At 38.7% G+C, this 27,226-nt stretch overlaps 1 protein-coding gene across 2 annotated transcripts; it reads right to left on the bottom strand.

The window, feature by feature from the left end:
* Window positions 1-339: 339 nt before the first annotated feature.
* On the bottom strand, window positions 340-25,806 carry zc3h14.L (zinc finger CCCH-type containing 14 L homeolog). 2 transcript variants are annotated; one of them, XM_018230400.2, is made up of 17 exons: window positions 25,655-25,806; window positions 23,201-23,243; window positions 22,096-22,210; window positions 20,387-20,427; window positions 19,735-19,912; window positions 19,135-19,555; window positions 18,658-18,842; window positions 17,357-17,457; window positions 15,808-15,957; window positions 13,305-13,379; window positions 10,854-11,004; window positions 10,064-10,281; window positions 6,066-6,183; window positions 4,884-5,029; window positions 2,947-3,038; window positions 2,684-2,790; window positions 340-719 (listed from the first exon to the last, which is right to left on the bottom strand). In XM_018230400.2, the coding sequence occupies exons 1-17, from the start codon at window positions 25,688-25,690 to the stop codon at window positions 713-715; spliced, it is 2,184 nt and encodes a 727-aa protein (XP_018085889.1). In that variant the 5' UTR covers window positions 25,691-25,806; the 3' UTR covers window positions 340-712. The 2 variants fall into 2 exon arrangements, with proteins under 2 accessions (XP_018085889.1, XP_018085891.1); XM_018230402.2 differs by having other exon boundaries at window positions 19,201-19,555.
* Window positions 25,807-27,226: the final 1,420 nt, after the last annotated feature.

The following is a 27,226-nucleotide window of genomic DNA, read 5'->3' as shown; positions in this document are numbered from 1 at the left end:
AGTCTTGCAAAGATGTTTAACAAAGTTACAAGATGGTGACCCCAAGTGGCCAACTTTGAAAGCATAAATCATTTGTTTGATTAGGCTTGTGGTGCAGTAAGTTCATGCTTATGTTTAGTATACAAAATACAGCATTTCTAGCCTTATTCTATTTTAGACTTTACTTCCCCTTTAATGGGTCAACTAAGGCAACATACTTTTAGTCATGTAGTGCAAATTCAGTCACACCGTACCCAGGGACATTATACATGACATAAGTATGCTTAGATAATGTTTCCTGTATGCGAGTGTAGTTTTGTATTTAAGACAACAGATCACTGGACAGATGCTGGACAAGTGTGTGTTGAAACAATTGTATTCTGCAGAATTCAACAATACAAGGAAAAGCTTCAAGTTCAATGGCTTCACAAAATGGTTTAAAAAAGTCCTTGTTCTACAAACATGACAAGGATTTCCCATTTAGCAGCATATAAAACCATTCTAAATACATTGCAAAAAAATATATTTTACAATCCAGTAAAGTGTAACTAAAACAAAGTCTAAAACACATAAAAAACAACCGAATGTGCAGACAGAAAAAAACCAAAAACCGTGTCTTCAGTAAGTAGCCAGAGCGAGTTGTTTTCTGCCCTTCGAGGGAGTCTTGATGCTTCAGCAGTCACACAATAAATGCCCCAAAAAGAGCAACATCCTTCCATCTAGTGGAACAAAATCAGTCACTGGAGAGGGAAAGGACAAATACGTTAGCATGGAATGCACACGATTTTGGGTCTAATCTATGTTACCGAAGATCTACAATCCAAAAGCATACAAACAAATACAAGAGGTCCTCTGCACTCAACCCATTATCAATATATTAAGCCAAAAGCATATCTGCCTAATACTAAAAGCAGTATTTATCTGGCTGCTTCTATTCTCTGCACTGCTGGGTCTGACCCTTCAAACACTGTAAGGCTGGTGGGCACGCAGTAAGATTTGGGGGAGATTAGTCGCCCAGTGACAAATCTCCTCTTCTTCGGGCGACTAATCTCCCCAAATGCCTTCCCGCTGGCAAAACCACGAATCGCTGGCAGAATGGGATATGTAGCGCTTCTTTTTCCGAAGTTGCCTGACTATTCCTCATAAGGCAACTTCAGAAAACAAATCGATACGTATGCCATCCCGTCTGTGATTTCACGTTCTTGCCAGCGTGAAGGCATTTGGGGAGATTTGTCGCCCGAAGAAGAAGAGATTTGTCGCAGTGCAACTAATCACGCCCGAATCTTACTGTGTGCCACCAACCTAAAAGAATCCAGCTTATTAACAGATCTGGAGGAGAACTGCAGTTGACTTTCAAGAGTTGGAACCAAGGGTGCAGAGAACAAAAGGAGACAAAAAAATACTGCTTTCAACAGCAATTACATTTACAAATAACATTAAACTCAGTGATCATTTTTAAATACTGTATATGGGAATGTTGCTTAAAACTGTTTTTTTTTTAAAAATTATGCGATTAACTTGTGTATGACTAAATCTAATCAGTGTCCCTTTCTTGAATGGATTTTATCATTTGCATCTTTACCGTAGCAGAAGTTAAGATTTATCATATACTGGGGACGTATAAAAAACACGATTTTAGGATTCAGCCAAATGTAAAATTCTACCACAAATAATTGGAACCCTACTTTGCATAGGCAAGTTTTAGCTTCATAAAAACCACATGAACTGCCAAACAGAGCCTCAATGTAGGTTGACAATGCACATAGGGGCTACTAAATGGCCAATCACAGGTTGGGGATCCCTGGTCTAGACTACAGTTACTTCTTTGAGTCAGGAAGGAATTTTCCCCCCTCTGAGGCAAATTAGATTGGGTTTAGATGTTTTTTTTGCCTTCCTCTGGATCAACTAGCAGTTAGGCAGGTTATATATAGACTTACAAGGTTAAACTTGATGGACGTGTGTCTTTTTTCAACCTAATTTACCAGCTTGTATGAATGCCAGTGAACATAAGTATTTGTGTTATGCACCTACTGAAACAGCTTGCCTTTTCAAAAAGCTGTAGAAATATATGCAACTAGTTTTATTAACCCTCAAATTTTCTGTGACTCTGTGAGGTTTATATTGGATATATATATACTGCATATAATAAGCATCATCTGCCCGTCAGTAGCTTAGTTAAATTTAGCAGAGCCTTTTTAAAGCACAATCTTCTCCCTACGTTTTTAAATAAAAAACATTGTACCTAATGTTGTAGTTGGATTGCTACAAATACATCAGTTTAAGTAGGAGCTCAAATATGTCGCCTGTGGCTCACTGAAGTCCTTAGTGCAGAATTCAGCTTAGACGTCATAAGAGATTGCACACAGGCACATTCAGGGAAAAATCTCCTTTTCTTCAGGGCGACTAATCTCCCCAACTGCCTCCCCACTGGCTAAAATGTAAATCGCTGGCGGGATGGCACTCAGAGAGATTCGTTTTCTGTAGTTCGAAGTTTTGAAACAACTTTAAACGACTTCGGAAAACGAATCACGACAAGTGCCATCCTGCTGGCTATTTAAATTTTAGCCGGCGGGAAGGCAGTTTGGGGAGATTAGTCGCCCTGAAGAAGAGGAGATTTGTCGCCGGGCGACTAATTTCCCTGAATGTGCCTGTGTGCCCTGACCCCAACAGAAACAAAATATATTAACTATAGCCAAACACCCACCTGGCTTGTGCACGTGTCCATGTTAAGGCATGCCGAGGAGGTACAGACACTGTAGGGTGGTAGAACTTACAGTCTGTTCGTGTGCACTGGGTATTGAATCGACAGTGCTAAAAGATGGAAACAAAATGGTTACATGGAATATAAATGATTATTTGTCAGTTACAAGTGCGTAGGTACTTTAAAAATTCTGTTGTGTGCTTAGTGCCCATACTGTTTTATACATCAGAGACAAGTAAAACACATTCAGCTAGTATACTCTTTACCTTTGGGTGGTAGAAAGGGCAGTCTGTTTTCTTGCAAGCAGGGAAATACCGGCATGGCTGGGAGGAAGGACGTGAGGAGGAGGTGGTGGAAACTGCAAGAACAATGCATCCGTTTAAATCTAAAGTATCTGGGAAAAAAGCTATTCTTTGAAGGTACAGTATTAACTACATGAAACGTGCAAGGTATCATAGTAATAATAACTTCCATTATTTGAAATAGTCGGAAAGCTCTAAAGACTTGAACAGGTCATGAAATGCAAAGGCCCTTCATAGTTTTATAGTGCAGCAAATATTAGTTGAACTTATTATATTGGGCATGCTGAGGATCATTAAAGGAACAGTTCAGTGTAAAAATAAAAACTGTGTAAATAGATAGGCTGTGCAAAATAGAAAATGTTTCTAATATAGTTAGTTAGCCAAAAATGTAATGTATAAAGGCTGGAGTGACTGGATGTGTAACATAATAGCCAGAACACTACTTCCTGCTTGTCAGCTCTCTAACTCTCAGTCTGTTCAGTGAGTTTGCAATTGATCCTCAGCATTCAGCTCAGATTCAAAAGCAACAGTTATGACCCATGTGCCAATGTGTGATTGGTTACTGCCTTGTAACCAATCAGAGGAAACCAAGAGAGCTGAAAAGCAGGAAGTAGTGTTTCTGGCTATTATGTTACACATCCAGTCACTCCAGCCTTTATACATTACATTTTTGGCTAACTAACTATATTGGAAACATTTCCTTTTTTGCACAGTCTATCTATTTACCCAGTTTTTATACTGAACAATTTCTTTAAGAACCATAAAGTAGGAAAAGTCCAGCCAGATCAACATGGGAGATAATTATAACTTTTCAAGGAAAATGAGCAGTTATTTGGTAAATTTAACTCTAATGATTTGAGAAAACCTGCCAAGCAACTGACTGGTTAATTAATTAATGAAGCATGCAGTGCTAGAATAATCTCTTTGAAAATGGATTATTTTTGCACAACATATCCAAGCCTCCCTGCTCAATACTTTATACAACAATTTCATACCTCCTGAAAAAAAAAAAACACCCCAAGGGTTCAGAATTGACAGAAAAAAACAAATACATGGCTACACAATACTGGTCAGTCCTAGTAGGTGACAAAAGGTCTGGCACATCATTTGACTATTTTTAGGTTCAATTTTAGGAAAACCCGTAAATATCCCCCGAGAAAAGCAAAGGAAAAGACTGCAATAAATCTTCCTAGGGACTATGGAATTTAGTACTGCACCCACTGTTATCCCACTACATGGTATTTCATGTGTTACATGAAATACTACAGGGAAAACCTCCCATGAGTTGATTGGAAGAAGAGCTTACCCACCCAGCCCCTTGTATGGCTGCCTTTAGGAAGTGATTTAGGATGGATTGGGGAAGGTATGCTACGGACATATTACAAAACCAAATAATAAGAATCTCTTCCTGGTTTTATGTGTGCCCAGCAACCAATTTGTTATGTCAGTAAATGGACAGACTGCCTAGATGGATACTGCATACCAACTAGACTGCAGAGATGGATACTGCATACCAATTCATTTAAAAGTGGATTAGATATTCCAATAGAGCAGTGATCCCCAACCAGTAGCTCGTGAGCAACATGTTGCTCCCCAACCCCATGGATGTTGCTTCCAGTGGCCTTAAAGCAGGTGCTTATTTTTGAGTTCCAGGAATGGAGACAAGTTTTGGTTGTATAAAAACCAAGTGTACTGCCAAACAGAGTCTCCTGTAGGCTGCCAGTCCACATAGGGGCTACCAATAGCCAATTACAGCCCTTATTTGGCACCACCCAGGAACATTTTTCATGCTTCTGTTGCTCCCCAACTCTTTACATCTGAATGTTGCTCACGGGTGAAAAAGGTTGGGGACATCTGCAATAGAGGTACAATTTAATAGCAGACTACAAATCCAAAGTCACCTGGTTTTACTGGTTTTACTGGTGGCACAGGAAAGCGTTTGCTGGCGTGCGTGAATGGACAGTCTGATTTTGTACACTTTGCATCATATTTACAGTTTGGGTGGATGAAAAAACATTTGTCTGCAAACCGGCAGTTGGGAAACGATCTGTGCAAATAAAAGGGGATACAAATTAACCATGCTTCAAACTTATACCTGCAGGCAAATGATGGAAACAGATCCTGTGCAACATACGTTTGTCTTAAATAAATAAGGTTCTTTTAGATGGTAAATATACACTGCATATTGTAGGTAAGATTCTGAACACAAAAGTACATCTTTGCGTTTATGGGAATGTAAGGAGTCTGTACAAAGTATTATACAGCAAAATAAAAATGAAAATATCATGTAGTGTTGCCCTGCACTGGTAAAACGGATGTGTTTGCTTCAGAAACACTACTATAGTTCATATAAACAAGCTGCTGAGTAGCAATGGCGGAAATTGAAAAACGGCTATATGGCACAGGTTAAATAGTGGATAACAGATAACATTATGTTCTACACCAGGGGTCCCCAACCTTTTTTTTACCAGTGAGCCACATTCAAATGTAAAAAGAGTTGGGGAGCAACACAAGCATGTAAAAGTCCCTTGGGGTACCAAATAAGGGCTGTGATTGGCTATTTGGTTGCCCCTATGAGGACTGGCAGCCTACAAGAGGCTTTACTTGGCACTATACTTCGTTTTTATGCAATTAAAACTTGCTTTCAAGCTCGGAATTCAAAAATAAGCACCTCCTTTGAGGACCCTGAGAGCAACATCCAAGTGGTTGGAGAGCAACATGTTGCTCGCGAGCTACTGGTTGGGGATCACTGTTCTACACAGCTTACAGTATCTCCTATCTGCTGTGTAACGTGAGCCTTTACTCCTTTGAATAGCTGCCCCCATTGCTACACAGCAGCTCATTTATAAAAACAATAGTAGTGTTTCTGAAGCAAACACACCAGGTTTACAATTGCAGGGCAACACTGCATTATATTTTTATTTCTTTAAAACACATACACTTAAAACCAACAAGCTTGTGTGAAGCAAAGGGAAATGTTACATGTGTGCTTATTGCTATTACAGCAACTTACCAGTGTGACCAATAACGGCTTAAAATATAGTTGATTTTATAGTTTACTTTATAAATAACAAAGGACTTACTTGCATGGATTTGTTGGGTGATGATATTCACAGCTGTCAGCATTTTTACATGCAGGCCAATATTTGCAGCGCTCTCTAATTTTCTCCTTTGTATCTTTACTTGTGCTTTCCATCACAACTGTAAAGTCAGAAAGAAATTGATCTGGGGCAAGAGCATATAGGCTTGTTTTCTCATCCTGAAAAACTCTTTGCTGCCCAACTTCATTTACTAAAAATTTCTTCCCTTAAAACTATATGGCAAAATCCCACACATTCCCTGAACTTACACCAAAGTTTTATCCAGGTTGGGACCTCAAGACAAATCTTAAAACTCCTCTCCAGTACTCAGTACCATAGGAAAACTTAAACCTACTTTTATGCTGTAGAAGTTTAAAGGTAGCTATGGCAATATAAAATATGTATAGGACAGACGCATGGTAAATGTAATAGTACCACTAGGAGGCAGGACACAATAATAAAGATCAAACTGGCTCCTCCTATACCCCCAGCAGGCAGGGCTTATCTTAGTTTATGTTGTGTACTCAGGAGGTTAGGATATATGCTGTTAACTAATCAGTTATTCTGACACTAGGGGATGTTTCAAGTATTTTACAATGAGTAGAAGGCTCTTATTGGCATCCCCCTACTCTCCTCGCAGAGGTAATCACTCCAGTATTCCCTGGAGAGCTTTTCAAAGGATACTTCTCAAATCTGTTCGTGGTACCCAAAAATGACAGATCAGTCCACCTTATATTGTACCTAAAAGAGTTGAACAAATTCATTTGCCCTCGAAAATTCAAAATGGAGTCTTTTAGATCGATCATAACAGCAATGTCTCCAGGGCAGTTTCTGATTTTCCTCAATATAAAAAGATGCATATCTACATGTACCCATTTTCCCTCCCCATCAGAAATACTGATTTGCCTTCCAAAATTGCCACTATCAATTTACAAGCCTTCCCTTTGGCCTGACATCAGCCCCCCGGGGGGTCACCAAGATCATAGCTGCAGCCAAAGCAGTGATCCACAGTGCGGGAGTCTCCATCACTCCATACAACCTGCTTATTTAAAGCACCTTCCTTCCTGGAAGCCAAGCATTCACTCAGGGTGACCATGGACAAGCTACAGGAACTCGGTTGGGTCCTACACTTGACCAAGTCTTCACTGATGCCCAGAAAATCCATAATTTTTCTCGGCACGCAATTCAACACTCAGACCCAGAAAAGTTCCCTTCCCCAGGAGAAGGTTCTTCACCTTCAAGCACTGGTAAGGTTGCTTCTCCAGAAGCCACGGCACATAGCTCAGTTGTGCACGAAAGTGCTAGGGGTCATGGTTTCCACTATAGAAGCAGTGCCATTTGCCCAATTCAACCTCAGAAAACTCCAGTGGAACATTCTAGCATCCTGGAAATGGAAATCCCTACTCCATGAGATTTGTCTGTCTCACAGGACGCGGGCATCCCTTCTCTGGTGGTTGCAGATCACGGGCAGGAGGTTAGGAGAACCCTCTTGGCGTATTCTCACAATGGATGCAAGCCTCTTCGGTTCGAGAGCAGTCCTCGAGGGCCGCTCAGCACAAAGCAAATGGAAATTGGAAGAGAAAGAGCTACCGATCAACCTGCTAGAGATCCGGGCAATCCGTCTCGGCCTGATTTATTGGCAGGAAGATCTGACGGGTCAAGTGCAAGCCAACAATTCTCACAAAGGGGACACAAGAAGCAAAGGGATGATAAATGAAATAAAGCTCATCTTCCAATGGGCTGAAACCCACCAAGCTTTCCTGTCAGCCATTTACATTCCAGGGCTGCTAAACTGGGAAACAGACATCCTAAGCAGGCAGTCCCTAGACCCAGTGGAGTGGTCACTGAAAGAGGAAATCTCCCAAGAAAAAAAAAACAGATGTGGGGGATTCTGGAGGTGGCCCTCATGGCAACGTGGCACAACCAAAAGGTGCCTGTTTTGCTTGCTCATTACAGCCCTTCTAGCCCTGGGTGCGGACGCTCTAACAGCCACCTGCCATTTTCGTCTGGCATACACTTTTCCACCTCTGCCACTTCTACCTAGGACCATCAGGAAGCTGCAACGAGAACAAACCACTCTCATACTGCTTGCACCCTGATGGCCTCTGCACTCTTGGTTAACAACTTTTCGGTGGAAAAACCCTAGACCTTGCCTCCACTTCCAGACCGTCTCACCCAAGGGCCAATCCTTCACCCAAACCCATCAAACCTCAACTTGACGGCATGGCTCGAGACCAAAATCCTAACAAAAAAGGGATTCGATAGAGCTGTGGCACACACAATGTGCACTGCTCGCAAACCGGTTGCAGCCAAGGCCTACTACAGAGCCTGGTCTACCTACTGCCATTGGTGCACCCAACACCAAGCAAGATTCAAAACTCTATCTGTGCCCAACTATTTGGAATTTCTGCAAGAGGGACTGTCCTCAAGTTGCAACACTATTTGTCCTTTTCCAGAAACGCCTGCCACTTTTTCCTGACAACTAGACATTCATGCAGCGGGTAGGTCATGTGCCCCCCCCCCGTACGAGCATCTGTCCCTCTCTGGAACCTACCTATTAGTGCTACGTGCACTACAACACCCGCCTTTTGAACCACTTCGCTCAGTGTCCCTTCAATGACTCACATGGAAGACGGTTTTTCTCCTGGCAATTGCCTCAGCATGGTGTGTTTAAGAACTCAGTGCTCTATCACGCATGAAGTCGCCATATCTGGTTTTCCACAATGGCAGGGCGGTTCCGTCTTTTCTGCTGAAGGTCTTTCTGAATTCCACTTAAACCAAGACATAATTATTCCGACCTTCTGTCCTAAAGAGACGGCATTGCACACCTTGGACCCCGTTCGGGCTCTAAAGTTCGACCTGCAACAGGGTTCATGACTTTCGCAAGACAGAATCACTACTGGTCCTTCTCTCAGGGCCACACCAGGGTGCTCCAGCTACAAAAGTCAACCATCTCCCGCTGGAACAAACAAGCCATTCAGAGAGCCTATACTGCACAGGGCCGCTCTCCGCCAGACAGACTTACCGCTCACTCAACTTGGGGTGAGTATGCCCTGGGCAGTCCGAAACCAGGCATCAGCTGAACAGCCGTTTAAGGCAGCTACGTGGACCTTTGTCCACTCTTTTTCCAAATTTTCTTTCTTTGGCAAAAGGTGCTTCAGGCCGCGGTGGTTTCTTCCACATACTGTAGACCTCTTTTTTCCTAGTCTGGTTTTTTTTTTTTTTTTCTTCTAGAGGACAGCTTTGGTACTTCCCCAGTGTCCCCTAAGCAGACTTGGAGAAAATTATATTGTGTACTCACCGTTAAATCTATCTCTCTTCAGAGGCTTGGGGGACACAGAGCTTCCCCCCCTGGATTGAGGCCTTTGCTTTCCGTCAGACATGATACGTTGTCTTGTTAAAGTTTCTAGTTTTTTGGTTAGAACTCAAGCGGTTTTACATATTCCTGTTGACTTTGGTACAAACTGAGTGAAGCTCCGCCTGCTGGGGGTATAGCCAGTGGAGGAGGAGCCAGTTTGATCTTTATTGTTTTGTCCTGCCTCCTAGAGGTACTAGTTATACCTCCACTGTCCCTGTGCCCCCCAAGCGAGAGAGAGAGAGAGATTTAACGGTGAGTACACAAAATCTCCTTTTCTAAAAGAAACAGTTGATAAAACATTATCTCATGTAACCCATGAACGTATAGGCTTATTTGTCATGCGTTTGGGTAATGTTAGGGTTTTTTTCTATTTCAAATAAACTCTAATTTAAAAAAAATTGAAATGCTTGCTCGTTTATCAAAAAATCGAAAAATGTGGGTAAAAAATTTGAACAGATTTAATGGGTCTAAACTAAACATTTACAAATGTTTAGTGCTTAGTAAATATCGCGCACACACATGCACAAGTTTTCAGAGCATAATTTGAATTTTACAATATTTTAGCTCAAATAAATTAAATTGTTTTACAAAATGTTAATTCAAACACCGATAAGTATTAAAGATGAAGTTTTAGCAAACATACCATCATTGGTGCACAGAGGATCAGTAACAAGCTGCACTGGATAGTTCTGGCCTGGCCTTGTTACTACACTGAGCTGCTCTGCATAATTTTCTCCTTGCTCAGTATAACACATTGGCTCTTCTGCATCCTGGTCCAAGATATAACCAGGTGGGCTGGGCACCCCATCTAGAGTCACAATAAACTTGGGGCTTGCAGGTTTCTCATAAGTTTGTGCTTCCCTGCAGAAACAGAAAAACAAAATGAAATTATGCTGTTTTAGACAAAATTACTGAGCAAGCCACATGTATTGTGGGTGGGTAAAGACATGTGACCATAAAGGACCAATTATGGAGCTTTGTGGACAAACTTCAAAGCAACAAGTGAAACACAAAACATATGACACATCTATATGTTTGATATTGTCATGGAGAAATATGTTGTTTTTCTTTTCAAACTGCATCAGTTAATAATGAATCTCAAGCAGAATCCTGCATGCAATTCCAATTTTAACAGAATACTTTTTCTGATTTAATTTTGAAATTGAAATAGGCAGCTAGTTGTCTCAGTTACCAGAATATTTCAGCCATCTGATTTAGGCTTTGATAAGCTACAGTCTCTCTTTACAGCTGTACTTGAAGCTGAAGTAATTTCAGCAGAATTTTCAGCATACAAGATAGAATGCACTGGCAGGTTAATAAAACAGAGAAGAATTGGTTAGATGCATACAGTGGTAGTGGAAATGAGTGCATGGCACAGAAATGATTTACACCACAAAGGTAAAGTTACCACTATGCTTGTTGATTCCCCATACCTTGGCTGAATCATGCGCCCTGACAGAGGCTGAGGTGGGCAAGCAGGAGAGACAGAATTGTTCTGGATTTGCGGAGATGCTTCTTTGGAGAATTTAGGCCTTTTCAAAATAAAGGATCTGCTATCCACTGGTCTCAGAATTTCTGCTTCCTCTGAGTTCAATAGAAACCAAAATGTCAATAGGTTTGAATTAGCCAGACCGATCTCCTAAATGTAACACATTTTAAATAGGGATGCACCAAATCCAGGATTCGGTTTGGGATTCGGCCTTTTTCAGCAGGATTCGGCGGGGAGAAAAACTGCGTGACTTTTTGTCACAAATCAATGAAGTAAAAAATGTTTTCCCCTTCCCATCCCTAATTTGCATATGCAAATTAAGGTTCGGATTCGGTTCAGTATTCGGCCGAATCCAAAATACTGGATTCGGGGGTTCGGCCGAATCCAAAATAGTGGATTCGGTGCATCCCTAATTTTAAAGCTAAATGGTTAATACCACTACTTGTTCCATTAACAATCCATTCCATATGTTGGACAGTTTTTGCCTTGTACCATTATGCATAAAATTAAGTATGACATTGAAAAGGTATTTTGTGTTTTACTTTTAACATCACAAACTCTCTTATTTATTTTTTTCCCATGCCTTTCCTGTATTAATTCTAGTTTTAAATACAGCATAGAACTGTAAGCACTGCTGTCTTGCACCACTGTTCAATTCCAACCAGAGCATTATCTGCTGTTCACACTTATTCTACAGTTTCTTCCAACACTTCAACATACATGTTGGGTAGTTCCTGATCAAATTGAGGAGTATTTGATAGTGTTTATGTGCGAGCACTCACGATAAATGGTCCTCACATTGCCTGGGTGCACGGCTCACAAAAGCTGCATACGATCCTCTCCACAAGAAGCCGCACTGCTCAGGACTTATTGCAAAGTAATATGTTTATTAGAAAACCTAATGTTTCGGCTGCAACACCAGCCTTTGTCAAAGTAACTTGATAAGTCCTGAGCAGTGCGGCTTCTTTTAGAGAGGAGTGGAGTAAGAGAGGAGTAAAAGTTTTTCTCCTAACCTAAAGGGTGGGGCAATCTGCAGGTTCCTGGCCTGAACTGAGGGTTGTACTAGTTTCACTGCATTATGTAAGGGCTATTATGAATGTAGGTTGAGGGGGTTTACTATCACATAGACCTATAATCTTATCTCTTTTTTAGATACTAATTGTAACTTAAAACTTTTAAATGAACAGCTGCAGCTAAAAAAGCAGTAAATAGCCATAGAGGGCAGCAGTACGTTACTTAGTATTTGCTTTTAACTTTAGTAACAATGTTGATTGTAGGAGAGGTGGTGTTTAAATGTCTTTCTGTGTATTTAAAGCATTTCTGTAACATCTATCAGTACTTTGAGAAAGGCCTCTGAAGAGGTGGAAACATCAGTCTCCTTTGTGAATAAAATTTTTTTTTCCCAAGTCCTGAGAGTGCGGACCTTATTTGTATGATATTGAATCTAATTTTGGAAGCTGCACCCAGGCCCATGTAAATATATATATATATATATATATATATATATATATATATATATATATATATATATATATATATATAAAATACATATCTATACCTTGCCTTTTAGGACAGCACTGCTTTGTTTTAGTAAAAACTCAGCCAAACTGTTAAACTGCTATGTAATAATAAAACAAAGGGGCGCTGTCCCATGCAGTAATGAGTTTTCCAGGTTCTGTTAATTAAGAAACTAAACTACAGTATTCTGACACAAAAACACATTTTTATCTTTAAAACAGATTTTCTAGTCATATGCGATCAGTTCTGCCTCATTCACCCACCTAATCTGTTGATTAAACTAATTGCCACCTATGTTTTTATGTTCAGGGGATCTTGAGATTCTATATAGCCAAGATTTGCACTGAATAAATAAAAAACTACAGATATTTTTAAATAATGTCATGACATTATTTCCTGCAGGAACTGACCTTTAAAGTACATGATAAGATAAATGTGTTGAATTTTCAGATTAAATTAGAGGCAACCCAAATCCTTCTGTAGTCCAAATGAAAGCAAATCAGCTTGACTATTTATACATTGTTTCCTTCCTGTGGATTCTGAAGTCATAACGTGGGTGAAGGAATATTCCATTCCCACTCGTTCCCATGCAACAAGACATAATGGGGAATGGATGAGCTCCTACTCCTCCGTTCTGTCAGTTTATATTTAGATGCTTTGTTTGCTCAGTTAAATAGAGTAAAGTTATAATTTGGTTTGCATATAGAATTATATATTCCACTAGGACGTTTAACACAATTTAGCCCACCTAACCAAATATTTTCATTTTCTTACCAAGGTTTGTATTACACCAAATAAAATAGTTATAAAAGTTGTATTAGTTGGCTCTTCAAGATGAAAATGTACTCAATATGATTATTTAACTCAATATATAAACCTGGATTTTGCAGTTCTATTTCTTCCTCTAGATTTGGCTGCAGCCTGGAGAGTAGATCCATCTTGTGCAGAGTTTCTGATAAATATGTAGAGAAAATACATATTTTTAGTCTCGCATTTCTTTTCATAAAACAAAACTATAATGAAGGCATATATGTTCTCTAGTACGGTTCTGTTTCATTTATACTTTTGTTTTTTGGGTTTTTTGTTTATAAGGTTTCCCTGTTTTTTAGTACCGGTGATTCTTGCCTGAATATTGCAGGTTGAGAGGTACTTAAATGAGGCATGCACTATATTATATTTGTACTGCAGCCAAACAAACACGGTTTCTACAATAAAATCATAAAAGTTTACGGAGTTAAAATGTTGCTCACTTCTAAGGCACCATGATTTAGAGATTTTGCCATTTTCTACATCGAGCATAGAAAGCTAATTAAAATATATAAAATTAATTAAAACAAATGGAAGTTTATTGTTATGTCTGCTGCAGCACATCTTAAAGAAGAACTAAACCCCTCAGTAACAAAAGACCACCTCAACTGCCTGCCATCGCCCCCCTCCCCTCTCCATTAGTCAAAAAGTTGCCCCTAGGACTATATGGCTAGATCTAGAGGCATACAGAATTCGCCAACTCAGGCTCCTCCCATGTTCCCACCCCAACCTCGTGCAACAGGTATATCAATGTAGGTAGGCAATGTTCACACAACTAAGTATATTACTAGTCATACCTTTTGAGAGCACAAGTTCTTTATAAGTTTTCTTTATTTTTTTTAATTCTTCTTTGAAAGTGTTAATATAACCAAAATTGAGGACATATAATTTAGCGGAATTGCTATAGCAGGTAGTTAAGGGGGGCTTTTGTTACTGAGGTGTTTAGTTCTCCTTTAAAGGGGATCTATTGCGAACATTTAAAATTTAATATAAGCTTCATCTCACTGAAATACTTTCTAAATACAATCATTTAAAAATTGTGTACCGTTTAAGAAATAATCAAGTTAGTCTTCAGTATCTCACTCTCCACAACCTGTCACTCTTGGTGCTCTCTTCAATGCCGAGATCTGGGTCAGATTTTGATGGACAGGTAGGTCAAATACATCTTTTAGGGGGGCTCCCTTTCTTAGCAGAATAACTCAAATAACCAACACAAACAAAAGGTACCAGTAACAAAATAACAGGCAAACACCCTGCAAGCAGAGAAACAGGCTTTTCAGCAGAGCCGTTTTTTTTTAAAAAGTGAGCACCTAGGTTAATGGGCCCACCCACCCAAAGGATGTATTAGACCTAACTGTCAATCAAAAACTGATTAACTACTGCATGAAGACAGAATGAAGAGACAAGTTAATCAAAGGGGGGGGGGGGAGTGAAGGGTAACTTGATTAATTCATAAATGTTTCTGAATTGTTCATTGATTATTTCTAGAAAGTTTCGAATTTCAGCAAGATGAAGCTTATATTACATTTTCATTTTCGCGAGAGATCCCCTTTTACAATTTTGGACTGAGCTAACTGCTGTTGAATGTGGGCCTAGTCACATTCTTGAACTTGTCCTGAACTTATTCATTTTATTTGTCTGCCAGGTGTCTGTCATGTATTAAGAGCTTATATAACCTATGTTCAGTGTCCTCCTAAGAAAAAGTAAAATAGTCAGGAAAAAATTGAGCAGGGTAGGGGAAATAAATATTTGCCACAATATTTGTTCACAAATACCAGTAAATGCTACCTGCTGACTGGTTGCTATAAGTGATGACCTAAAGCTAACTTTGTTCCTTCGTAATTGCTAAGCACAATAATGCTGAACACTCTCCATAAAGCACTTTCTAGATTAATACTCTCTTCAACCTGTGCGCTCAGTTATGCAAATGCACACAAATCGCACCAGAAAATGCTTCCATGATCAACTTTCAAATATAATAAAGGAAGCATTAGGCCAAGTATGGGAACTGTTAATTGGAAACCTGTTATCTAGGAAGCTCCGAATTATGGGAAGGCCATCCATTATTTCCTTTATCTCTGTAATAATAAAACAGTACCTTGTACTTGATCCCAATATAAGTAATCCTTATTGGAGGTTAAACAATTCTACTGGGCTTATTTCAGGTTTACATGATTTTTAGTAGACTTAAGGTATGAAGATCCGAATTAACCAAATAATAAAGATGCCTACAGCAGATGACCTCTGTAGGTTTTACTTTCAGAAAGGCCAAAACATATCCATGAAAAAGAGAAGTGACATGTCATTTTTTACCCCAAACCACTGGAGATGACCTGCCATTACAGAATGAATGGCAATAATAGTACATTTGGTAAATAGGTGTAGTTTGTGCCCTAAAACACAATAAGATACATTCTGTGCTACTGCCCTTGGAATAAGAGCAATGATTTGCTGGACTGAAAAGTTAGCTAGATTCTTTATTTTTCAAATATCTAGAGTTAAGAAGCTTCATATCCCATACTTGTATAAGAAAGGTAAATTAATTGATAATGGTATTTGCAACATCTTATCACCTGGCATTGCCTCTTGTTGGCCCTCTTGTACATCTGCAAACTCGGGAGGGTAGTTAAGTAGAGATGATCTATTCTGCAACAACATTAGCTCCTCCTCTGGAAGCAGACGCGATCTTGGAATCACTGGTACAGTTTGTTTTTGGGGTGCAGCTTGAGAGAAAATATAAACAATGTAAACTTCAGATCAGAAGATGCTTGGTATGCTCTCTGTTAAAGGATATCTGATCCATCAAATATAATTTTTTGTTCCTGCTGCATTAAAGTATGTTAAAGTGGTTGTTCACCTTTCAACACTTCTTCAGTTCAGTTGGTTTCAGATAGTTCACCAGAAATAAAGACTTTTTCTAATTACTTTCTATTTTATTTTTCTATGTTTTTCTAATATTGAAAAGTAAAGTTTCATTTTTCACTTTATTTTGTCTTTCTAAATCAGCTCTGGAAGGAAGGGGGTAGCAGACACTGTAAACTGATACATTTCCTTGACCCTGCAGAGCAGAATCCCTGAGTTTCATTAAGACAAGTGTTATAATTGATACAATAGTTGCCAATACTCCAGAGTGCTGCTAATAAATTTATCAACTAAATGTTGCAAAATTGTAAAAGTTTAGAGTCTGCACCTTAATTACTGAGCTGCCAGAACATTAAACATTTTGAAAAAAACGTAAAACATAAAAAGCAATTGAAAGTTTCTGGTGAATAATCTGAAAACAACTTAACTGAAAAAAGTGTTTGGAAGGCGAACATCCCCTTTAAACAAAATTTACCCAAGTTGCCGTCTCAATGCTCGAGTCTGACTTCACAGAACGAAATCTGAGTTAAAGGAACAGTTCAGTGTAAAAATAACTGGCTAAATAGATTGGCTGTGCAAAATAAAAAATGTTTCTAATATAGTTAGCCAAAAATGTAATGTATAAAGGCTGGAGTGACTGGATGTCTAACATAATAGCCAGAATCCAACTTCCTGCTTCTCCGCTCTCTAACGCTGAGTTAGTCAGCGACTTGAAGGGGGGCGACAAGGGACAGAACTGTTCAGTGAGTTTGCAATTGATCCTAAGCATTCAGCTCAGATTCAAAAGTAACAGTTATGACCAATGCCCCCCCCCTTCAAGTCACTGATTGGTTGCTGCCTGGTAACCAATCTGTGGAAGCCAAAAGAGCTGCAAAGCAGGAAGTAGTGTTCTGTTTTGTTACTCCAGCCTTTATAGATTACATTTTTGGCTAACAATATTGGAAACATGTTTTATTTTTCACAGCCTATCTATTTACCCAGTTTTCAATTTTATTCTGAACAATTCCTTTTAAACTACCAACATATGATAACACCACTATTTTCTGGGCAGTTTTTACCAATACTTAGACAAAACCATACTGTGATTTTTCTGAATTAGTAAGTAATACTGCTTATTAAAAATATTTTTTACAATGGCAGGCAAAAGTTTTAATGATTCAAAGGGCTTAAATTACTATTAGTGAACCGTTTTAATTAGTAAGCCAAAGAAAGCAAGAAAATAATAATAAAACTAGCAGTTTCAAGGTAAATGCGAACTACCTGTAGAGTAATTTGTTGTTTTGGTAACAGAGTCTTGGGCTTCAGATATAGCTTTAAGAATTAAATTCTTGTTAGCTTGCTTGGAGGGAGGAAGTGATGGTCTAGAAAAAAAAAATTATTATTATTAACATGTATTTATATAGCGCCAACATATTGCATAGCACTGTAAGTTAGATAAGTAAGCTATAAAATATACCATATATATTTTAACAGTGTGCAGAAAATTTACTTGAGTAAATACATTCACATTATCAGGGGCCATTTAGAATATTATAAACTTTGCACAGAAAAAAAATGTTTAATCACTGGAACAAATCAGATACAGGTATGGGATCCATTATCCAGAAAGCTCTGAATTACTGGATAGCCATCTTCCACAGGCATCTTATCCAAATTTTTTTTTCTCTGTAATAAAATAGTACCTTGTACTTGATCCAAACGAAGATATAATTATTCCTTATTGGAAGCAAAATCAGCCTATTGGGTTTTTTAATAAATTATTTTATAGTAGATCCAAATTACAGAAAGATCCGTTATCTGGAAAACCACAGGTCCCAAGCATTTTGGATAACAGGTCCCATACCTGTATTCAACTTATGAAATAATCAACAGTTTTTGTTTTCACTGCATTAAAACAGCAACTGCTGGATTAGAGGTAAACACCAGTGTGATAGTAAAACCATTCATCAACAATAAGGCAAGACCACAGCAGGCAAGTTTCCTGCCCTGAACTTATAAATGTAACAAGTGTTTCCCACTCATTTTTATAAAGCCAGTGATATGCAATCAAAACACCTTCTGTAGCACAACATAATTTATCAGTACTAAAAGCAATCTGTTCACTTAGTGCCAGAGGAATAGTACACAATAAAACCCTGGTTTACTATGTAAAGCTGGCCACACGCGCAGTTTTTGTTGCCACTCAAATGATCTTTTGACTGAATGATTCATCCATCCATGGTAAGCGTTATGTGAAGAGACTTCCGTCGTATCTTTTTCATATAGGCTACAAGATTTAACATATAGTGACCGATGGCTATCTGTTCCTTTGTTTATTTACGCAAAAGGAATGTGCAGTGAATGATCATTTATCCGATTGTCCCATCCACTGACCAATTTCAGTGTTTCACAATAAAAAAATTTTAAACTGTCCAATCAACTGTTGGGACTTTATTGGAATGCACCCCATCAATGTAATAGTAAGTAGACGATTTTATCGGATTGCGCTAAAATTGGTAATTGCTCACGAAAATCGGTCTGTGTATGGCCACCTTAATGCAGTACAAAGGTAGTGTTTTCACCTTCGTTCAGGCCTGGCTGGGACAGACACACTGCTAGAAATACCAGCTGTTCGAGATATACAGTCTGCCCCTTCTTCATCCTCTTCCCCCTCATCCTCATCCTCCTCTTCTCCATCAGTGACAAGTTTTTTTACTTTCACTACTGAGCTAGCCACAGGCAGTCTCCTTTTTCGTGAAGTTTCTTCCTAATGATAAAGACCAGGAGAAGAAAAAAATGAAAAAAATAAAAAAAAACAGCTAAAATCAAAATATATAGACTTTAATATATTTATGTTCCCCAGCCAAACAAGATGCTAAACTTAGCAGCATCAAGGCAAATTAAAAGGGTTATAAGCAATAGGTAGAACACCACCAATTCTTTGTTCTTATGCAAATACTGTCCTTTATTATTTTAAAAGTCGTGTCACCTTCCTGATATACCAACAAATGTAGTACGGTTTTTACATATATTACTGATACACAGTGATAAGTATTCACCTCTCTTAATGATTTTTCAGATGCCAATCGAAAAGCAGTCTGGTAAGTCTCAGATAAGTCACTCACATCCTTTGAGTCCTGTATTCTTGAAGACCCAACAGTCCTGCTGCTTTGCAAATTAAATGATTTTCCAGAAACAAAGCCGCTCTGTGGAAATCTGTGCAAGCCAGAGTTGTTTTCATTTGTATGGTATGCATGTTGCCCACTTCCAGGAGGTCTATACACTTCTGCAGTAGGCCGCAAAGTCCTATAACTAGCAGACAGTGCAGCTCTCTTTCTTGATAGAATTGTAGTTTCAGCAGCTAAACTGAGGTCTTCATTAAAAGGATCATCAAGGTCAAGTTTAATGTCAATGACTGCTTCAGAAGGTGATCCTTCCCGTAGTGGTTTTACGGCAGAAGTCAGGCGTGCCACTGAGCCACTGTCAGAAAAAAAGCAGAAAATGCTACACAAAAAAGCAAAGGCTTTTGTTTTCTCAGAGTAAGTAAATGTAATGTCATCTTAAAAAATGTTTTCTCTATGCTTGTTTTATAAACATCACATAAAGCAAAATTGACAGGATTAAAGCTGGAATAGTTTATGACTAGATTGCTTAATTACCTGCTACCTAATGCCGCTTCCCCGTGGGAGCCGGTGGAGTCATATCTTTCATGTCTTGTGCTGAAGACTGTGAGTGCTGGACCATCTTTCACCAAATCCTCACTACTGTTGGACAGACTTTTAAGTGATGGCATGCTGCTTTCAAATATAATAGCATCTGAAGACTTGCTGTTGGACTCTGCTCGAACATAAAGATAAAGGGTAAAGTCATAACCATATGCAGACACCAATTAGAATCAATGTGCAATATGTGGCCTAACTGCACTACCAAATGTTAGTATGTATAAGGTAAACTACAGCCTGTAAACTACTATATCAACACACAATATTCTGTCTATTGTTAATAGAATGCCTAATAAATCCAGTCAGACTAGTGTGGCAAATACACTACAATTAGTAGGTTGAAATTAGACATTTATATGGTCTTTTTACAAAATGGATGTAATCCTGAGAAGCAATGCATTAGGCCATGGACACATGGAGCGTTGGCTCAGCACTCACGATTATTTTCTGTCTCTTTTTTTATTTTCTTAATCATAGTCCAAACACATGCTATTTACTTTGACACTGTCTTCCAGATAAACATAATTGCATACAGCAAAGTTCTATGTTTACATTTTAATTTATATATTTTTATATTTTTATTACAAACCTGGTGTGACTGAGCGCAGCTTATCCAGTACTCCTTGCAGCCTAAAATAAAAGGAGAAATATATAAAATAAACTAAATATAGTTTTATAAATAAGCTGCTGTGTAGCTATGGGGAAGCCATTCAAACTGTAAAAAAAGGCACAGGTTAAATAATAGATAAAAGATAAAACATCATTGTATTGTACACGGTTTCTCTGTTATGTGCAATGTAACCTGTGCTTTTTCGCCTTTTTTCCAGCTTGAATGGCTGCCCCCATGGCTACACAGCAGCGTGTTTATATAAACTATAGTAGTCTTTCTGAAGCAAACACACAGCTTTTACCAGTGCATGCTAACAGTATATTATATATTACTTTAAAATGTTTTCATTTTTTGGTGTTACCGTTCCTTTAAGTAGAAGACTACTTAAATACTTAGACCACTTAATGAGTATTGTGTAAATGTATTTCATGTAAATGAAATTAAGTATACAAGATGTAGCTTGTATACTTCACACATTTTTTTTAATGTGTTGGTATAGAATCACCAAGTCTTTATTAAGAAATAACTTACCGAAAATCTGCTTGCGCTCCTCTTCAGAAAAGGAAATCCGGCAATCCATCATGCGGCGCTCGATTTCTCCTCCCTGCCTTCCTTATAGGAGATAGCCAGGGAGGAGAAATTGACGTCGCCTTGTTGCCTTTTCTGAAGAGGAGCGCAGGCAGCGTTTTGGTAACTTATTTCTTAATAAAGACTTAGTGATTTAAAAGTTTAATTTGTTTGTGTTTTTTTTTTTGTTCTATACTAACGAATTTAAAAACAAAAAAATTGATGTTACTGGTCCTTTAAATAACGTACATGTGTATTGTAATAAAACTCCCATAAACTATATGTAACGCTCTCTATGGACAATTATTTTAATTTTCTACCAAATATTCAATATAATATGAAACATGCAAAGTTTATAAAATTAATAAATATGCATTTCCAATAAATACATATAATTCAATTATCACCTGAAAGGAATCAAAAAATATATTACACTGTCATATATTTGTTTTTTATCTGTAAATTAATATAAACTGCATGGGATTTAAGGTAAACAAATAAAGTTGTGTGGTCTAAGCAAAGTTACACATTCAGGCTGGTTTAAGCAACTTTGATTGTTCCATATAATGGTGACTAGTCTGTGGGGCTAACCTTAATAAGACATATAAGTGATATAAAACTCCACATTACGGACCATACAATGTAAAGAATGTAATATAGCTGCTAATGAAGCATATAAAGTCATTTTAATTCTTAACTTAATTGTCAATTAGTATTTGGGGCACATGCACATTTCATATCAAATTATGGAATTTGATTTGGGTGTACGGTAAATAACTTACAAATTTATTATTTTCTAGTGATTCACGGAAGGGCATTTGAGTAATTTCATATTATAATGAATGTTTGTTAGGCTATTAAGATATTGTCCATACAGAGAGTTTTATGGTTTTTTAATATACATGTACAATATATGTACTCTCATGCATACTTTATTTATTTAAAGACTGATTTTTTTTTTGTTTTTTAACCTAATGCTCCTATATCAAACTACACATAATATTTGATGCTGATTTTTCCCATGTTTATAGGTCTATAGAACTGTTCTGCAAATACACGGTTCTTTACTGATCTATCTTACAAAAACACAATGAAATTGAGCCTTAGATATTAGACAGTACCAAGTTGTGAATCTGGAGGTGTTGCTTCCGAGGAATAATGACAGGTCATCAGTCATCTGCTTCTGACTTTTCTTATTGGCAACCATCACCATAATATAATCAGGTAGCTCTTCATCTATTTAAAAATAAATATATTAAATATTTTAAATGTTGGCCTTGGGCAAATGGGGGGATATTTTGCCACCTGGTGCCTGCCTGCTGTGCACTGAGGGATATCTGGCAATCTAGTGACAAGGGATGTTATATAATAAGATGGGGACAGTTTGTCCAAGTCAAATACGTAACTAATCAGATTTCTTTGCTTTTCTCTAAATACAATAGGCCAGTAAAAGGTAACTGTTGATTCATATGGTTTAGAGCAGCATACAGTCTGTGGATCCATTTTGTGCTGCCCATGAATCAACATGAGGGAAGGCAATAATAATTGGATTAAAGGCAGGCACCTGGTGTTTTAAATTGTTCATAGCCAATGTTCCACACTCAACAGAGGGATGTATAGATTTTATTTAGCACAGGCTGAAAGGAGTGTGTGACGTCACACACCTATGTATGCCGACACCCTGCATTTCAACCACACTTTATGCCTGCCATACTCTGTCTGGGCCCTGAAAAGCCCCAAAAGAAAATCATGAATTTCAAGATATACTTCTTTGGAGAAAACAAAGATAAAACACATTGTTTGGCATGTGCACAAATTACATCTGCAAAGAATGAAAAGGCATTGTACAACACCTGCCACATTTAATTCACTGTGCATCCAAATTCTTAATATGGAGCTCTCTAAAAATGGCATATCGGGTATACATAAATGTATAGGTAAAATCATCAATGTGATAAGAGGTGAAATCCGCACACTGACACACAGTACATTTAAGATCTTTCTTGAAGAGCTGGATGTTGCTTATGGCGATTTGAGATTTGGCAATCAGTTGCATTAAGTGCAGGAAAGCGTTTGATAAGATTCTTTGATAAGATTTGATAAGATTCTTTGTACCACTTATAATTATTATATATATTATTATATATAATTATTTAGCACAAAATTTGACTCTGTACTGTTAGATTGTCTTAATGATGTCAGAAACGTATGAATAAAATAACTTACCAACATAAGCTCCAAGCTCCTGCAGCTTTCCTTTAATGGCTGTCTGCAGGATTAAAAAGAAAAGTATCAATATAAAAATCAAATGACATGCTGCCCAGGCTATGGCAAGTATCACCAAAAGTAACACCAGAGGAAACTGCCCAAACTAGGATTTCACCCACAGAAATTGTTACAAGAATGTATATCAGTGAGCCTAGTTTTCAATGTTCTTGGCTTGATCTTTCAGGAAACCCTTGCATCTCACCTGCAAGACACATAAAATCCACTGTCTATGCTCACAATCCAGACAATAGGGATAATTTATGACAGCAAGTGCAGTGAGCAAAGTGCTACTACAAGCACCAGCGCTATGTATTCTCCCCCACACTGAATTCAGGTTTTGTGGTCTGCAGAGGGGAGATGCACCTGATATAACTGTGGCCTGCTCTTAAAGGAACAGTTGTGTAAAAATAAAATCTGGGTAAACAAATAGTCTGTGAAAAATAAACAATGTTTCTAATATAGTTAGACAAAAATGAAAGTACTGGAGTGAGTGGATGTCTAACATAACAGCACAAAACTTCCTGCTTTTCAGCTCTTTAACTATAAGTTAGTCAACGACTTGGCCACATGGGACATAACTTTTCAATTGATCCTTAGAATGCAAGTCAAATTCAAAAGCAAACAGTTATGACCCATGTGCCCCCCTCCAGTCACTGATTGGCTACTGCCTGGTAACCAATCAGTGGAAAACAAGTGAGCTGCAAAGTTAGACATCCAGTCACTCCAACCTTTATATATTACATTTTTAGCTAACTAATTATATTGGAAACATTAATATTGCACAGCCTATTTAACCAGTTTTTTTTTTAATACTGAACAATGCCTTTAAACATGACATGAAGTCCTCTTGGTGTCATTTCTGGCAAGTGGACAATCAGCATTCAACATGTTAGTAATGTGTGTGCCCTATTATGTCAGTGCAACTGTTCTGCTGTGGTTGACACAGACCTCTGTAGGGAACCCTGGAGCTACTGTCTGGTTTGGAAGTGGTGGGAGGAGCTCCAGGCTTCCCCTGTAGTGATGTGCGGGTTGGCCCAAGATCCACAGGTCAGGCCCGACCCCTGCACCAAATCTTCGGGTTGAGCTCTTCTGCTCCTTCCGCCCCTTACCTAGCACTACCGGCGCCTAGATTTATAGACTTGAGGCCGCCTCCACCCCTTTTGTGATGTCACTGCTGGGTGGGCAATAGCGGGCCGTTGCAGATTGGGAGGGGGCGGGTTATGGTGGACATCACTATTCCCCTGCATTATTAGTGATCACTGTGCTCGATCCAAAGCAGGAGGCAGCTAGGACCAAGTGGCACAGAGCGCAACTATATAGAAGTACAAGGAGCTAATTTTTTCCACATGGCAGAAGGCTAGAATATTGCCTTTGTGGATCATTCTACTTTCATTTTAGTTATCACATTATTAATCAAGTGCAACTGTGACTTTACCGTGTCTCGTACAAGGACCTTTATATATGTTTGGGCCATTTTAAAAGGGATGGTGTTGTGTTTAGTGGTAGTGTGATCAATTCAATGATATGAATCTGTAATTTACAAAGATGTACTGAGTTCCTTAATATGACCTCCATCCTATCACTGTGATCAGACGAGTTATCACTTAGGTTTCAAGAATCAGGAGCAAGAGGTTAATGTATATATTTTAAATACAGGTGTGCTGGTAGGACTTGAGTGCTATTTATAGGCCCTTTTTTTTTTTTGTTTGGTTCTTTAAATGAGGGAACACATTCTATTGATTAAAATCAGCCTAAGCACCACTGGAATCACCAGTTATAGCCACAGCTAAAACAGAGGGAAGTCTCAGTGTGCAAGTACAAAGATCAACAGCAAATCATTATCAGATAGAAGTTACCCAGATTTCATTTGGACAAAAGGTTAAACTTGATGGATGCACGTCTTTTTCCAACCTCAACTACTACGGACATGAATAAATATAGTATAATGGAAAAAATGCACAGATATAATCCAGTATTAGCCATTTCCCACCCCTAAACACAGTCAATTTAATATATGTATTTCTGAATGTTATAATTCTCATTATACAGATAATACACAGCACATTTGGAGGTAAACTATAAAAAAAAAAAACTTATTTCCCCCCTACAAGGTTCTCCCAAAATATTATTTGTACCAATGAACACTGGTATGAGATGTTTAGGTGTCTGGAACACTAAACTATTGGGGGGAAGGGATAGGAAGAAATGGATTCATTAGTATCAGTAGAAAACAAACAATTTCTATGAACTATCTCAGTGCAAGTGTTCATGCCGTATGCTTATTACAGGAATGTACAGGCATGGGTCCGAAGAACTACAGTACTCTGTCGCGCAGAGCTGACAATTGTTCTTAAGGTGACCCGCCTGCCTATAATACATACAACGTACTTAACCCGGCCCCGTGTAACATACCCGAATTTTGCGACTGATCTCCGTTCCGATTTCCATGGTTACGAGTATCCGAGTCCGATTACCGGGAGTGTAGTTGAACAGGCCTCACAGCACCAGCGAGTGGACACTGTAAAAAAAACAAAAAACAAGATGAACGCTATTTGAGACGGTAGAGATCTGGTCACAGCACCATCAAGCGGCGGGAAGACCTCACTGCAACATTGTACCCTTAAAGGAACAGTAACGCCAAAAAATAAAGGGTTTTTAAGTAATGAAAATATAATGCAGTGTTGCCAAGCACTGGTAAACCTGGTGTGTGTGCTTCAGAAACACTACTATTGTTTATATAAATAAGCTGCTGTGTAGCAATGGGGGCAGCCATTCAAAGGAGAAAAGGCTCAGGTTACACAGCAGATAGCAAATAAGCTCTGTCTGTCTAATGGTGTTATCTGTTATCCACTATTTAACCTGTGCCATATAGCCGTTTTTCAATTTCCGCCATTGCTCCACAGCAGCTTGTTTATATGATCTATAGTAGTGTTTCTGAAGCAAGCAGATCAGTTTTACCACTGCAGGGCAACAGTACATGATATTTTTCCATTACTTTAAAACACTTACATTTTTTGGTGTTACTGTTCCTTTAAAAGGAGGTGACAAGCTGCCTATACAGTAGACAGACAACTAGCAGCACAACCGGCTTCAGATAGCGCTCCTTTGTAGTACAAACTATGATTTTTTTTCTGCTCATTTGAAGTTAATTAAGGGCCACAAGCGACAGCAAGTGCTGAAGTGAACAAGCTTCACATTGTCTTTTAGTGCCGAAATAACAGAAACCTTATATATTTCTCAATTGAAACAATTGGCAAAACAAACCATATTCATTCAGCTAATGTTGAAACCACCTCAATATCTCTCTCTCTCTCTCTCTCTCTCTCTCTCTCTCTCTGTCTCTCTCTCACTCTCAATCATCTATCTATACTCAGCAGTAATGCAGCTCACCCTTAAGTATAAAAGCAAATCTTGGGTGCACAAGTCATGGTTAAACTATATACTATTACAACTTTCCTTAGCACTCCAAAAACATAAAGTGGCATACATGCATATTAAAGGGGTTGTTCACCTTTGAGTTAACTTTTAGTATGATGCACACGCCCCAGATGGACCGCAACGCGCATGTGCAGGATGGGGAGAGAGCGGGGAAAGAGGTGAGCGAGACGGAGGGGACAGGAAAGGGGCAGGGCAACAGACAGGGCCGGATTTACATAACAGGCGCCCCTAGGCCCGCTGTTGTTCATTGCCCTGTCTTCTCCCTTTTATTTAATCAAATTTTCATCATTGGGACCAGAGTAATGGGGATTGGTGTACAGGAAATTTAAAAAACTATCGTATCTCTTGTGCTTCCCCAGTGTTTCTGAACCAATGTGGGTGTGGTTGGTCAGCATGCCGCCCCCTAAAATCCTGCCACCCTAGGCCCGGGCCTTGTTGGGCTCTCCACAAATCCGGGGCTGGCAACAGAGGGGAGGGGGCAGAGCAACAGATGGGAGAGAGCGGCAGAGCGGGGTAGAGCGGTGGAGAGGAGTGGGAAACCAAAGA

This window comes from Xenopus laevis, chromosome 8L (assembly GCF_017654675.1).
Source record: "Xenopus laevis strain J_2021 chromosome 8L, Xenopus_laevis_v10.1, whole genome shotgun sequence".
Classification (NCBI taxonomy): Eukaryota; Metazoa; Chordata; class Amphibia; order Anura; family Pipidae; genus Xenopus; species Xenopus laevis.
This window is presented reverse-complemented; position numbering and strand designations above follow the sequence as displayed.